Below are 15,951 nucleotides of genomic sequence, written 5' to 3'. Positions count from 1 at the left end.
CTCTAGTTGGCGGTTTATTCCAATTAATCCGATATTTAAAGGAACATTTATGTTTATCAAAGATCTAATGTTTATGAGTACCAATTTATTTGGACAAAAATCTGACCTGCTGTTTAAGTTGAATACGTTTTGTGTATATATATATTTTTTATATTTAGTTTTTTGTGTGTCTTAGCTGTGATGGATTGCACAGTGGTTTGATCCACTGGAAGGTCAATAGTTAAAACTATGGGAATGTCTGTTGGTCCCTCGCTTTTGTCCAGACTTAAATATGTCAACAACTATTTCAATTTGGTCCACATACATGTGAAGGTGATCCCCTGACGTTTCCTGTAGTCGCCTCAAAATTTCAATTTTGCAAAACCAGTGCAATATTCCCATCAGCCTCAGCTCTACTTTGTGTTTCATGCTAAATTAGCAAATGTTTGGATGCCAACACACTAAATAAAGATATTTTGACATTTTTTTAACTTTTACCGATTTTTACCGACAAAACATGTGCAATCTTTGTACTTCCTGGTTACATGTATTACATATAAATATCTACAAATGACATACCATTCTTCTTTCTGTCCAAGTACGACCTCACAGAGCCACAAACATGTTTTTTTTTTTTTCTAAACGTGGCCTATGTGACAGTGTAGTGAAGAGGTTTTCTACATTTGCTCGTGTTTTTCCTCAGTTGCAGTGTGGCGCGTCAAGCTCTGTCTGCCCTTGTAGAGGCCCCCCTGACTCCTCTGAGAGGAAGAAAAGTATCTGAGTGAAATAAGCTTAAATAACAATATGTTTGGTGAGTAAAGTGCGCCGCTAAACAGTTGACACAGATCCTGCGCCCTTGGCACCGGTTTTATTTCACAGTGTCTCTTCTGTGTGGCTCGGATGCCACCCAGGCTCCCAGAGGCACAGGCTGGATAAAATAGGTTGATAGCCTACTTGTCTTGTAATTTCAGCCCTGTTCTGCCTTGAAGGGCGGTTTCTGGGGATCGACTTGTTCCACAGAAGAAGCCGAAGCCGAGAGGAGAAAATGGGATGGGGTGGAGTGTTGTGATTTCCTGTTTTGGAAGATAGGGAAGCAGATACGAAGTCATGCTCTGCAGCTCTGGTATGAGACTGTTTATGAAAAGAAAATGAGATCAGTGCAAACTTCCACAAATTCCAAACAGGCAGAACATTTAGTTATGAAGCTTGTCGTGTCACTGGGATGTTCATACGCTTTTTAGTGGACGTTTATACCCAAAGAATGATTCACGGTGGCCTTGTTGAACCATACCAGGAGTGGAAACTGGTTCCTCTTCAGGAACATGTTCTCTGCTTGAGTACGTGGGCTTCAAAACCTATGCTGCTGTTTTTTTTTATTTGCCTGTGTTGCAGTTTCAGTCTTTAGGCCCCACCTTACTTGCGTTTACATTTAGTGTTGTCAGGCTTTCTCACGAGTCACATGACTCACAGGTGCACGTACGTAAATAGGCTGTAACTTTTTTTTTTTTTTTTTGCATCGTCTTCGAAAAACCAAAACGTAGTTTCCGTGATGAAAATGTCTTTTGAAATGTGTTTAGTCGGCATACAAATGTTTTCTCTCGATCTTTCAATCTAAATTAGTCTGCTTAAGTCAAATATATACCACAATCTAATCACACAAATGCACACAGATCACTGATTTGAAGGAACAAAGTAGTGGCTAAGAGGGACTTCCTTCATGAACTGTGCCCTAATTTACAATCGCTGCATGGTGGATGTAGTAGTAGCAACTGTAGGTCTGCAGACGAGGAAACCTATAGCGTGTAGGTCCTGTGTTTGCAATTTGATCCCCACTCTGGCTGCAGGGAGTTGGCTGCCGAGTCAGGACGAGGACTTATACTATTGTTGGCGCATGGATGTGAAACTGGAGTCCACACCTAAAAGGCATGTGACGTAGAAGCACTGGTTTACAACATTAGAGCCGAGAGCTGGAGAATATTTTATGTTTGGATACCTCCAAAGGAAAAGAAAAGAGGACTCTTTTGTTTCCGTGTGGATTGATAATCCATCAACAGGATTTGATTGAATGAAATGCTCCACATAAATCAGATTAGAACCATTAAGCCTCTGTTAAATAGATCTTAACGCTAATACAAATACCACAGCTTCATGGGAGTGTCACTCGTTCCGCTGCCTTGAATGAAATGTGGATGAGTGAACATACTGAACATACGTGAGATGCAATGTATTGTGGTTCCTGTGGAGCTTTAAAAAGCAACTGCATTCCTCTCTCTCTCTCTTTCGGTGCTCGGGGCTCCGCCTACTTGTTATTTGTGGCTCTCGGAGTGTTTTGTTCTGGAATTGTTTTCACTGGCATTCATCTTGGGTGTTATCGTGTTTTCAGGGCTGAACGTAGGTCCGTGTCAGGATGATGATGATGATGATGATGATGATGATTACATAATAGTCTGAGTTTTAGATGTGTGCTGCAGCCTACATTACACCAATGCTTTTCTTTTTGCGACAGAAGGGAACTCTTTTCCTACATTCATGTTAGAATCGAACAGGACTTGAACATACAGGCACTGGGTTCAGAGGCCTGTGACGCTAATGGCCTTTTAATAAATACTAAACACTGAATGGATCGTTTTCTCACACCACATTTTCTTAAGAGTATTTAACGTTTTTGTTATTTCTTTTTCATTCATTTAGCATTTGCAGTAATGTTTTTTTTTTTTTGTGATGAGTAAATTCACGTGTGTTTATGCGTCATTAGAGCACGGGTACAGATATTCTGTATACCTACAGGTTGAATCCCTTCTACTCAGCTTTGCGAGTAATTTCAGCTTAATGCTGACATAGTGTAACATGCTAACGTTAAGCTGTTGGCAATATGCGAAGCAATAAATGTTAGCATGTTATAAGTGGGACTCCTATAGGGCTGCAACAACGGATCGATTAAAATCGATTATTAAAATAGTTGGCAACGAAATACATTATCGATTCGTTGTGTCGCGCGATTATTACGCCACCCAATAAGACGCGGAGATGTTTGAGTATTAAAAAAATAAAAATAAAATTGAGTTGAGCGCGGAGCGGAGCAAAGAAAAAAGCCGGTAGAGCAAAGACCCCCTTCCTGCCCGCCTGCATGCTGCTGCTGCTCCGGCAGCGCTGGAAGCGGAAATTATCGAGACGGAGTCGGTGAAATTCCCCGAGCTGTGTGAGCCTACGGGTGATGTTATGAACCCAAACACCAGGGCGTTAGATGTTCCCGACGTTTATGGGATGTCCACAACAAGTATAAAGCAGAACTAGTGGTTATTTATTCCGTGGTGAACGGCGGAAATAACTGTTTTTACGGAGACAAGCCACAGAGACAAGCCACGCCCCCTTTTCCTGCGGTTTATAGACAAGTGCGTCTTATTTATGTACAATTTCTTTTTTCTTTTAAGGTGCGGCCTATAGATAGGTGCGCTCTATAGTCCTGAGTTTACGGTACCTGTTACCTGTGCATTTTATGGCACAGTTCTGTTGAATAAAGGGTTGGAAATGAATGCTTTTTTGTTTTTTTATCAGATTCATCGATTAATCGAACAAATAATCGGCAGATTAATTGATTATTAAAATAATCGTTAGTTGCAGCCCTAGACTCCTATGTATATGAGCTAATTTTAGCTAACGTGCGTGGCAAACATTTGGTATTCTTTTCTTTTTTTTACACCGTGATGGTAAAACTGGAGGATACATTTTAGGATGACGTTGATCAAAACAAATAATAGCAGCCATAAAACAAAGTAGAATATTAGAAATAGTGGAAAATCACATTTTTGCTTGAACCAAAAGATCACCAACCCGCCGAGTTCAGTGACAAGCAGCCTTTATTGAGACGTGTTTGGGTTGTTCCTCGTGTCATCTGCTGCCTCGCTGAGTTTCTGCAGAGTCACACTGAAGGTTTTTTTTTGGGGGGGGGGGGGGGGGAAATAAAAAAGCACTATTCTGGATGTGTCGTAAATGTGTGAGGTTCCTTTCTCATATGTTTCTTACATCAGTTTTCTTTTTTTGCTTTAGTCTTGTTTTCTTTCATGTCGCAGCTTTCATGTCTGTATTTAAATCTTAAACCTCATTTCTTCTTGACTTTTCTTCAGTCACATTTGACTTTCCGTCGCATGGCATTTAGGTTTCCTTGTTGACTCAACAGACCGGGGCTTTTTAGTTGTTTTAAGAAGCAGAATTTAGATTACTTTCCTCTTTTAACTCCTCTAACATCCTGTTTTATGTTTGTGCACGAGGACTCTTATCACTTGTGTATCAGTATTTCACAACCCCTTAAATGGAGTTCAAAGTCAGCTACATTTAATTGCATTTAATTCAGTTAAGGACATGCAACTTGAAACTATATTCAGCAACAATTTGTGTTCAGTAAAGATGTCAGCATGTGTACGTTAAAGCATGAGGGCTTTTTTTGAAAAGTACCTTTTATGTATATTAAAGTGGTTTTCAGTGAATTCAGATTTCTGAATTCAGAGCCTGTTTAACCTACATGGTACTCCTTCAGAAAAGTATTGCGATATTTGGGCAGGTACATATCACTCAACCTCATAGAGCTTATTTATGAACAATAGAGAACTGAGGTTGTGGTGTGAGGTGAAAATAGCCCAGCAGCACAGGAAGTGAAACAAATAAATTAGGTCTTGGTTTCAGGCCCAGTTTTCACTCTCCTCTGATAACTTCACGTTGGCAGCAGCCAAGTGTCAAAAACACATGTCGACTGGGGGAATTCTTCTCAGTCATATTATCTTGTTTTAAAACGGAGCAGATGGAACTTTCCCATGAGTCACGGTGTGGTGAACTTGCTGGCGCCGTCACGCCCACCGATGAGCAGCGTTTCTAAGAAACGTGAAAGGAAAATGGAGCAATCAGTCATATTTATCGAGGACACTCACTGTTGAATGATAAAATCGCTTTGTTTGACTTCATTGTTCGTGCTTATAACGGGTCTGATGACCAAAAAAAAGAAGCCTTCCCGAGGTATCGTGGGATGTCTGGCCGCACGGAGCCTTGTGGTGTTAATATGACAAAGACACACTCTCACCCTGTGTGAGGACAGTTTAGCCCCATTTATCATTCACTTTATTTCATTCCCTCACTCAACACTGAACTAACTAACTAATCAGTGAAGTGTTTTTGTCAGTTTGCAAATTGTTGAAAAATGTATTGTATGTAATCTATTGTCATTTAATATATTTTGTCCACACTGTAAATCCTAATTCACACTTGTTTTTTTACAAAAATCTAACCACTGAGGAATTTAATTTGCTGGTCCGTTTTTTCATTATAGAGCTGTGAGGTAGGAGGGACCGACAAACCGGGGCTGACACTGCAGACTATTTTCTATTATATATCATTTTTGAGGGCTTTTATTTTGCTTTTATCAGAGCAGCTTGAGAATGAAAATGGGTGACAAGAGAGAGTAAAGGTCTGCCGGTCGGATTTAAACCCAGGTCGCCACCAAGTACTCGCTGTACCGAGCAAGCTAGAGGTCACCTCGGACAACTGTTTCCACTAGGGATCAATTTATATTTGTATTTGATTCATTCATTATCCATTTTAGCCAGAAAATGCCAGAAAAGAATAGAAAAACGATATTAAATGGAATAAAGCAGCAAATGTATCATATTTCAGAAACTGGAACCACCAACAGTTCTGCATTTCTTTTGATAAATGACCTCCACAATCAATTGATTTTCTTTCGACCAATTAATAAATTAAATGACTAATTGTTTTACCGCTAAATGTTATTTCCTGTTAATCTCATCTCTGTTGCAGGTGGTACAAGCTCAACTCCAAGTCGGGCAAGAAGGAGAAGGAGCGAGGAGACATTCAGGTCACGGTCCAGTTCACCCGCAACAACCTGACAGCCAGCATGTACGACCTCATCATGAAGGACAAAGGCGCCTCCACCTTCGGCAAGCTCAAAGAGCGCATCAAGGGGAAGCTGAGGCCCAGCGACGAGGACTCGGCGTCGGCCGTCCTACCGAGTGGTTACGGGTCCCTGCACCGGATGCGGCAGCGGCTGCCGAGCGATGGAGGCGGGGAGGAGGATTACGAGGACGACGAGGGGGGCGAGGCCCGGCGGAGCAAGATGAGGACCTTCTTCCTGAGAGGGAAGCTGAGGAAGTCGTCGGACGCTCGTTCCAGCACGTCGCTGGGCTCGGAGAGCAGCGAGTCGTCACGGGGAGGGAGCCTGAGCCCCACGGCCGGCATCAGCGTGGTGGTCTCCGACCTCTCCAACTCACCGAGCAACAGCAGCAACCTGACGGGCGACAACAGCCCAGGTGAGAATGACCGGTGGAGCTGCACCTTAACAGTCGTCCTTCCTCTTCTTCATATTCAACGCTTCAGGTTCCTCTCTTGCAAGCAACCAGTTTTTTTGATTTTTTTTAAAGTCAGTAAGATGTCGAATAATTGTGGAAAATTGCCCATCATTATTTTGTACAGTCCAGTGTGAAATCTTAAAGGTTTTGTTTTGTTTGACGAATTGTCCAGAACCCAGATATTCAGGTTACGAAGCAACACATTGTTTAATTTTAGAGTCTTTAATGAGAAGATATTTGGCATTTATTCCACTAATTGCAATGACGGATGATTAAAAGGATCAATTTTTTATTTATCAAAAAAAATTATTTATCTGTTAATCGATAAATAGTTTCAGGGCAATTTATGTAAAATTTCAAAATAAACAATTTCCTTTAAAACTCGTTCCCTCTAGTTCACTGAGTGTGTGTGAGAACCGTGTAAGTGGTTTAAGAGATTAGTTTTTTGTTCTCTACGATATAGTTGCTTGTCACTTTGTCTAAAAAGGAAGATTCATTTTGTAAAACTGAATGTTTTTAGCTCGTACGTGCGACAGGATTAAAAAAGGATTACAAAACAGAAGGATGCTAAATACTTTTTAATTATCTTATCATAATATAGATTAATGGAGGGGTTATGTTGCCACATGTCTCTGTTTGTTACCAGATTTAAACATATTTACTATATAATAAATTATAGTATAGTGTGTGTGTGTATATATATATTTTTATGATTTAAAAACACTAATCATTTCTGCTTTATTTTTGAATACTTGAACATAATGATGTACTAAAACGCCACAGCGTTGCTATAATCAGCTAACATACTGTTGTTAATAATGGGCCCGCAAACGATTAATTAACTTCAAGTGAAAGTCCCACATGTGAAGCTGCTGTATTGCATGGAGGCAGGTGCTCCCTGAGTGCCATCTCCATCCTTAAATCACCTGAGTGGAGAGCTGTTGCACTGTGAAGCTCAGAACAACAGTTTGCGACATACCACAAACCATTTATTCTGACATGTATTAGTATGTAGGTTTGTATCCCCCATCAAGTTACCGACTAATGTGAGTTATTGATGTCACATTTCTCATGCTGCCCTTTTTTGTTTTTCCGCTCCGGTGTTTGCAGAGCACACGTCCTCTCTCATATGCGAGTTTGGTGATGATGACAACGGTGAGATCACCATCGCAGTGCCTCAGCTCACTGTGTGCGTTAACGGAAGCCATGCGTACGGCGTCCAGCCCCCGGACCCGGGCTCAGGAAAACCTGCGGACTCTTTAGGCCTGGGGCCGCTGCAGAATTCTTTGCCTCACTCCGTGTCTCTGCAGAACCTCAGGCCTTCCACGGACCTCCTCAAAGGCCCCGTCGGAGACGGGCGCCGCTGGTCTTTTGACAAGCCCTGCGAGGAGGAGAAGGCAGCCATAGCGGCGGCCCTGGAGAAAAGCGGCCCCATGCTGGGTGACGAGGAGGAGCAGTCGGGACGGGCTGCTCCGCCCAAATCCGCCTCCTCCTCCTCCTCCACGGTGGAGTCGGAGAGCCATGGGAAGAAGCAGAGGATGAACTTGTCTTCCCAGGGGAGGAGCGAGTCTGCGGGCAGAGGGGAGAATCAGTCCAGGGATGAGTCTGAACAGGCCCCCGCTGCCGCCGAGGAGAAACACAAGGGATGGTTTGGATCCAAGGACTCGCACAACAAACCCAGGTGAGAGGCACACTGTGATCGCAGACTTAACACGCACTGATGATGACTTATCGTTTCAATATGAATGTGGATTGAATTAGGAGACAAGCAGCTGTACCGTTTGGATTTCCTTGCATCAGTCATAGACTGAGGTGTTTTATTGCATGTGGCTCTTGTACTTTGGTTTGATTTGTCAAAAACAGGAGCATGAAAGAATGTATTCAATGTAGGCCGATATTTTAGCGGCAGTAAACTAAACTAGATTCATAAATATTAATCAAAAATAACTAATCATTCTTTTTATGTTGCAAAACATTAAAAACATTGAAATCGGTATTTGAATAAGCCTCATAAAATAAAATAAAGTTATGATATAATGCAGAACAATACAACAAAATGTTTAAAGATCTACGTAGTTAGATCTTTAAAAATGTCCATGTAACTCACTGACACGGCCTTAAAAATAACTTCCCTGTTTGTTGGATAGGTAAATCTTTTATCAAAATATAGGTTATTTCACATCTCGATAACCAGATATAGCATGTTTTCTGCTATTTCAATAAGTCTATATTTAAGTTAGTTTGAGCTTGTTATTATCAATTTAGACAACCTAATTGTGTATCACGAAGTCCCTGTATATCATTTTATTGAAAGATGAAGGACAAGGAATTGATTATGGCCCGGCGTTATTTTCTCAACTTTGCACAGAGCAACGCTAGCTTATGCTAAGCTAACGGCCTCCTGGCTCCAGCTGTTTAGTGCACAGATGTGAGGGAGTTGTTCAAAACTTTCCTCACATCTGTGAAACTTTCAACTTCCTGTGCACCAGCATGGCTGCTGGAAGTCGCCTCCAGCTCTGCACACACCCCTCCTCAGCTCCTTAGTCTCAGTCTCTGGTTACAGCAGGTATCTGCAATGCAGATGGAGGAGGGGAGCTGCTCTGGTGAAATTAGCTCCATCAAGCTGAAGCCTTAGTTGCATGGTTCAGTGAGGATGTGTCATTGGAAAGATGATGATGCGAGCTGGAACGAAATTTGTTCTCTTACAGATTTTGTGTGTGTGTTTCGTCAATGCTTTTGTAATGTGTGTGTGTGTGTTGGCAGAGAGAGGGGAGGCAAGAAAACCCCATTTAATTTGATTTCCACTTCTAACACAAGCACATTCTTTGTTGGGTAATTTATCTGGAGGGTGTCACCTGCTGTACTGTACTCTCTCTTGTGCTGCTCACTGAGGTGTTGAGTGCATCCATTTACCTGACCAGGACCTAAGAACTGCAGGTGTCGTAAGTTTAGAGAAACAACACTGAGCGTAAACACAATATTGGCCTGATAAGCGCCTGCTGATTGAAGCGAGGTCAGCTATTCTGGACGATAGTACGCTCAATACCCCTCTGCCAGCTCTGTAACTATACATTTTCACAGCCTACACACCCACATGCCTTTTCTATCCTTGGGGAAAGTTTGCACCAGCAGCACTAAGTAATCATTACACCCATCTGCATCAACTTTTTCTCGTAAAATATTACATCATGGGCCAATGAAAACCCACAATAGGCACAGAGATGGGAGTTCTGGATGTTGATAGGTGCCGGTTATTGTCTAGTTTGATTTGATTTAAACCATTTATATGCAATATTTGATTGTTAAAGTTTGCACGGAAGTTGTGGTTAAAGCCACTACGTGAAGACGTTTCATGGGATTTAAAGGGGGATGGGATCGTTCTGATGGCAAGATTTTGTTTTAATAGAAAGTCCTGGTGAAAATATGTGTAGTTGAGGTGTTTATTTCAGCCCATTCATCTCAGCAGCGAGCATCGTTGTCTGCCAAAATAGAAAATGTTTGATACATGGAGGCTTTAAAGTTGCACTACTCAATATTTGATACCAACAATAGATTAAATGCCGACCTGTAATGTGAAGCAGTCACCAGTAGTGATGAACCCACGGCTTATTTGAGAGTAAGTTTAAGTTCCCCCTCAGACTCTATGGAGCGCTTTAGTGTCTTTCAGCTCATTGTATTGGTTTTCCAGCCTGCATCTTACCTATTTAGTTCGGTCTCTCTGCTCTCATCAAAGGCAGCTGTTTTCAGTGGAAAAACACCAAACGGCAGACGCACAGTTTGAGACCAGCTGGCGACCACAGTGGAGCATTTAACTGCTGATATTTCCCTCATTAGTTGAAAAACAAGTGTCTGCTGGACGTCAACACCGGCAACTCTTTTCTATCATGTTCACTGTAAAAGGTGATGAAAAGTTGTGTTTACAGCTTGTTGTGCTGCCCTCAAGTGGCCAAAAAATGACTGCAGCTTTAAAGGTGCTTTCCAGACGACGAAGCGACAAAAGTGGCATGTCATGAATTGAGACGGGGTTCAAAGGAGTAAAGATGAACGCACATCGTGAACATATTGGGGGAAGCCCAAGCGAGTCTGTAAAAATGTATGATTTAGGATGTGACTTGAGACAGAAACCTCCTTCAGGCCAGAGGTTGAGCCGTGTGAACTATCCACACTAATCAACAGGACTGTGTGCCCTTCCTTTCACAGCGTGGTGATGTCACCTAAACTAGAGCCCAGCACTGACCCCCACCCACCACCCAGCCACCACCCACCGGGTCTTCCTGTAGATCCCACCCCTCTGGTTCCCCCGCTGCATCACACTAACCCTTTCTCCCACTCACAGACCACACCGCCTCCCATATCCCCCTGCAACCCTTTCTTCTCTCTCCTCCAGCACAACCCTTTCTATGACGACACGCTAACCGCTCAGCCCCTAAAACCTTTGCTGCCTCCTCTGCCCTATCTCTCCAGTTCCCGGCCCCCCATAGCGCATCTCTTTCCGCAGGCGGGTAACCCCACCCCGACTTACGGCGACCCGCCTACAGAGGACGCCATCACCGGTACAGTTGCAAAGGGCGAAGCGATGGGCAAAGCCGTGGAACGACCTCTTCCCCCGGCTCCGATGGAAGTTGAGAAACCTTTACGCAGGAAGCTGCCCCGCCATCTTACGTGTGCCGGGGAGCTGGACCCGGACTCGGAGTGGGACAAATCTTTTGAAGCGTTTGCAGCTGGCAGGCTGCAGTCTTCTGAGGATCTGACCACAGACTACAAAACGCAGCCAAACACACCCAGCGACCATCCACTGGAACAAGGCGATGACAAAGCAGCGACGCTACCAAGAACGGATCTAAACACTAACGCACCACATCGTCAACCTTGCACAGGATTTGCATCCGACGCACAAAAGGCCATCGCCCAGGCGACCAGCGAATGTCATCTTGACACATTTGCACAATTCCTCGAGACAATCCCGGAGCACGCGAGCTTTGAGAGTGACAACATGGCTTTGAGTGACTCGCCAAAACGGGATGCTTGCGCTGAGACTAATCGAGCTAACAGTGCTACTAACGCAAACGATTTAACCGACACTAATATGCATCAGGCCTCCTGTCACTCCTCGTTTGTAAAGCTCAACAGCAGCTCTCCGGATCCTGGTTCTTCGGGTATCCACAGTTCAGAAGCAGAAGAGGATTTCATCTCCTGTCTCTCGTCTTATTCAGACAAATTCTCTGCATCCTCCTCCGAGGAAGCCGAGGCACAGAACTTTGAAAGCAAAATCCTCTGCTTTCAGAAATCATATCATTCATCAGTTGTAAAGCACGCAAAGCCCTCAGAATCAGAGGAGGGCGTTACCGACAGGTCCACCGATGTATCTTTAGCCGATGGAGCTCAGCACACTGTTGTTCAGCACGGTGACGGTGATGAAGAGGCAGATTTCATCAGCTTAGAGGGTTCACTGGCACTGCAGCCCCCATCGCTTACACATCAGCAGCCTGTGATCAATACAAGTGAGGACGCTGTTACTCTGTCACCAAACTTTTCAAGCCCTGACTTGTTACCAGAACTACAGACAAAATCTGAAGAATCTTTACAGTCTGACAATGAAAATGGAGAGAAATTCCCAGATGAATTTCTACCGGATTTCTCGACAGTGATACATGATTCCTCTGTGTCTGTAAGCAGCACTACGGATGTGACGGCTTCTACGACTCCAGATGATAAACTCTACTCCACACACCCATCACTACACATCATCACCTCCTCCCCCGATGTGAGGCGGAGGTCGTTGGACTCGCCCATTGTGAGCACTAGTTTAGGACGGCAGGATGCAAGCCAGCATTCCCCGCTACCATTCGGGCCTTTTGCCGATTTCCTCAACACCAGTCACATTGCAAACGGTCCCAGCCAAGACTTTGACGACGCGCTGTTGCACACCCGAGAGTCCGATCAGAGCACCAGCAGCTTTTTTCAAAGCCTTTATGTCAGCACCGACTCGCAGGATTACCAAACCTGTGAGTCTCAATCGGCGTCCAAGTGCTCCAGCGGCTCGGAGCGAAACGAGACGCTGCACTCTGCGAACGTCACGCTCTGCGGCGAGCTTAACGACGCGCGTACAACCGCTGGTGCTGCGTGGGGCCGAGAAGATTCCACCAATATGTGGAAGAAGCCACGTTACGAAGAAGTCAACCAGACCGACCAATCTGGAGGATCCATCAGTGGCGCTGAGGACAAGACGGCAACTCTTGAACCAATTTTCCCGATGGCTGATGACTTCGATTTACTCCCCACGGCGTCGACGGACTCTTACGTGAGCTGTGATCTGAGGAAGCTCTCCGAGGGAGGTGTCGAAAGTCAGCACGCCGTCTTCGGTGGCGTTCTGTCGATGCGCCCTGAGGCACAAAGTGCTTCGCTACACCGCTCCCAGTCTGAAGGCTCTCTGACTGCTGCCTTTGACGAACTCCTCCTCCTACCCTCCTTTGGGAGCGATCCCGGTGCGATACAGGAGTCCTCTTCCACTCTGCCTGGCTCTCACCTCCCCTCTTTGACCTCCTTTGATCCTTGTATAACTCCTCAAAGTAGTAGCTCCCCTATCACGCTCTGTTCCCTGCCTCCTCTTGCCAACACTTCTGCGAGGTCACCACACAGCACGGCGCGAGCTGCGGCGCCAAAGCCAATGCTTCAGGAGACGACGCCTCCTCCTCCTCCGCAGCGGGCAGCCAATCAGCAGAACAGGTGAGGTTGCACATGCTCAGTGCTCGGTGAAAAAAAAAAAAAAAGGTGGAGAGGAAGCACTTCTTCTGCACTTCCAGAAATGTCTGTCCTGTCGTCTCTTCAGTCTCCCTCTGCCGCTCTGCTTCCACCTGCTTTTCTTCTGTGACACAGACTCTCGAGGGGATTCTCCTTTGTGGTGTGACCGTCTCTTTTTCATCACTAAGACACAAACACACACACACACACACACACACACAGTACATACTGGTGTTAACAGGACTCCTGTGCAGGTGTCTTGTGTGTGTCCTGGCTCTGTGGTAACAGGAAGGGAAACAGAGCCTCAGGCCAATTAGCAGTTATTATTTTGCCCTGAATCCTACCACACATCCCTCCCTCCCAACACACACACACACACTCACTCACTCACTCACGCCCCCTCCCAACAGGGCCAACTAGTGTTCTCACACAGCCACACTGTTTGCCAAAATCTCAACCAGAAATCAGGCAAAGAAGGTGTTGTTGTGTCACTGATAGCATTTCCTTTTCACCTTGGGGTAATAACACATTTAACACAATTCTACATGTTTGATTGCACCAACGCATGCAATTAAGTCTTTCAATTTTCACCATTATTTCCTTTTAATGAGGGATCTTACACATTGTCTAACCTCCTTTTACTCTTTCTGGGGACATAAAAAAAGGTTGATCCGTCGCATTCAGGTCTGTCTGGTGGTCCAATGTGTTGTGCTCTAATAATGGCAAAACCTACATTACCTGGGCTAAAGAAAGATATATGTGAGATCGGGGTTGGTTTGAATGCAAGTCACTGCCGTCAGTAATTAAGTGCTCTGATAGATTTCCTTGTGAAATGTAGGTCACTGACACAGGAAACTGTTTTTCCTGTGTTATTGTACAGTTTGAGACAATACTTCAAGTTGACCTGAACAAAGAGCTGGTTTCTGATTTTTTGTCAGCAAAACTGTCCAGCAAAGAAAATTTATTTAATTTAATAATTCGAGAGTGAGAGAGTGGGTAATTTGCTTCTGTGTAATTAAACAACTTAATTTGCTGTAGAGGTGCTCTTTGATGTTGTATTTGTTTGTCTGTCTGGAAACTAGGGTGTGTTGTGTGTGTGATTTTTAGAATAAAAGCCCACTTTATAAGCTTGTTACCCCTATAAAATTAAGAGATGTCTGATTGTGCCCCCCCCCAAACGACAAGTTATGACCTCAAATATTGTAACTAAAAAGTGATTTGTTTCTTCTCACATTGAAGGATTGATGAAGTGAACAAATCCAGTGTTTCTCAAAGAAAGTAATCAAACATTTGAGAAGTCAGAAAAGGTAACATTTTCGTAGCAGAGATATCTGTATTTCTATCCATTGTAATCATCCTGAGATCCCTAAGATTTATCTTGGGGTCCCCTGAAACTCCCTGAACGGTTGGGAATCTCTTAAGTTTTAACCTAATTAATGACAAAACATGCTTGTAGTTTGCTGGTATTTTAATACATTTAAATGCAAATAAGCACTGATTAACACTAAGACTATTATGTAGTCCGTTAATTAAAACAAGCCTTCTAACACCCACAGCCACAAGCATGTTTCATTTTATTTAAGCTAAAACTATGTAATTGGTCATTTAAAGGATTTCACTCTGAAAATCACACGCTGCACAAATCCCCGATTTCCCCTCCGCTACTTATCAAATAAAAACATGGACGGAAGGGAAACAAATTGTAAATTAAAGTCCTCCTTGGCCGAAAGACAATTGGCTTTTCTCACCATGAATCATGAAGAGTTTTGGACCTCCAGTACGACACCTAGATGTCGTTACATCACCTGAAAGTCTGCTCGGTAACAGCAGAAAGCCACAGAGGAGGGATATCTGACGGCGTACTCTGTGTGCTGCTTGTTGTCGTCCCCTCCAGCCCCCACCCAGTGAAGCCCCTGACCACTGCCATACTGGCTGAGGAGAAGCGGACTGAGGGCCGGTCAGTGCTGGCCACCGGCCTGGAGAAGCTCAAGTTCACCATCCACCCGGGGAGGAGCAGCCAGCTCAGCGAGCAGGAGACGGAGAGGAAGAAGGTACACTAAGTTATTGTGTTCATAAAAGGAAAAACACTGCCCTTCAGAGGCAAACAACAGGAACTATGTGTTTTGAGATGTAATGCTCATGACTTGTGTTTAGATTTAACATTTCAACCTGCACTTCTATATAACTTAAATTACTCTACTGGTCATCAAACACTTTTAAAATGTAAGCTATTTTCTTATGAATAATCAGAAAAACGTAGGAAATAATTAGGGAGTAAAAACGAAAAAAAGTAAACTCAATAGCCTGTAGTTGCTGGTTTCAGAAACACATTCATAATACATTAATCTTCAAAATGTGTACTCCTAATTTTAATTATAGAGATTTTAGGCAGATTAAAAGTTTGGTTTCAGTTTGATAATAGCATTGTTTCCCTCAGGTTGCAGTGAGTCACTACATTAAATGAAAGTGATGAGACTTTGTTCATTGTTGTGAATTTTATAGGAATCGAGCAGGTGATTTGGAAAACAAGGGAACAATTATGTATTAAAGTCTTGCATCTTGGATAGCTTTATATTATTATTTTGACTAAGTTCGCATACATTATCTAAATGCTGTATTTTTGTTTGCAATTATAGATGACACAGATCTGTTTCAAGTACTTAAACGAGGCAAAGATGGCCTCAAGGTCAGAGAGGTTTCTCCTTGCTGAATACAAAAATAAAATCAGCCCAGTTTAGGACTGATTTGGCATTTTCTGTTGGAACCCTGAGAGTTACATGGTATCTAAATACAAAATTAGCATGAGCAGCAAACGCCACTAGTACAGACAAACTCAATGTAATCAGCAGGGAATCCGATGAAAAGACATGACACCGTT

At 43.6% G+C, this 15,951-nt stretch overlaps 1 protein-coding gene across 3 annotated transcripts in view; it reads left to right on the top strand.

Moving 5' to 3' along the window:
• rab11fip5a (RAB11 family interacting protein 5a (class I)) overlaps positions 1-15,951 on the top strand; it is a 32,372-nt gene that overhangs the window by 13,451 nt on the left and 2,970 nt on the right. For 2 of the 3 annotated variants that reach the window (XM_034563247.1, XM_034563248.1), the window contains exons 2-5: positions 5,785-6,293; positions 7,443-8,013; positions 10,533-13,058; positions 14,968-15,124. In XM_034563247.1, coding sequence (XP_034419138.1) covers positions 5,785-6,293; positions 7,443-8,013; positions 10,533-13,058; positions 14,968-15,124 — 3,763 coding nt within the window. Of the gene's footprint in view, positions 1-5,385; positions 5,460-5,784; positions 6,294-7,442; positions 8,014-10,532; positions 13,059-14,967; positions 15,125-15,951 lie in introns of those variants that run through there. The other variant, XM_034563249.1, reaches the window with a different exon arrangement.

Source organism: Cyclopterus lumpus, chromosome 22, assembly GCF_009769545.1.
Source record: "Cyclopterus lumpus isolate fCycLum1 chromosome 22, fCycLum1.pri, whole genome shotgun sequence".
Lineage (NCBI taxonomy): Eukaryota > Metazoa > Chordata > Actinopteri > Perciformes > Cyclopteridae > Cyclopterus > Cyclopterus lumpus.
The sequence above is the reverse complement of the archived record's forward strand: the minus strand, read 5'-3'. Positions and strand labels throughout refer to the sequence as shown.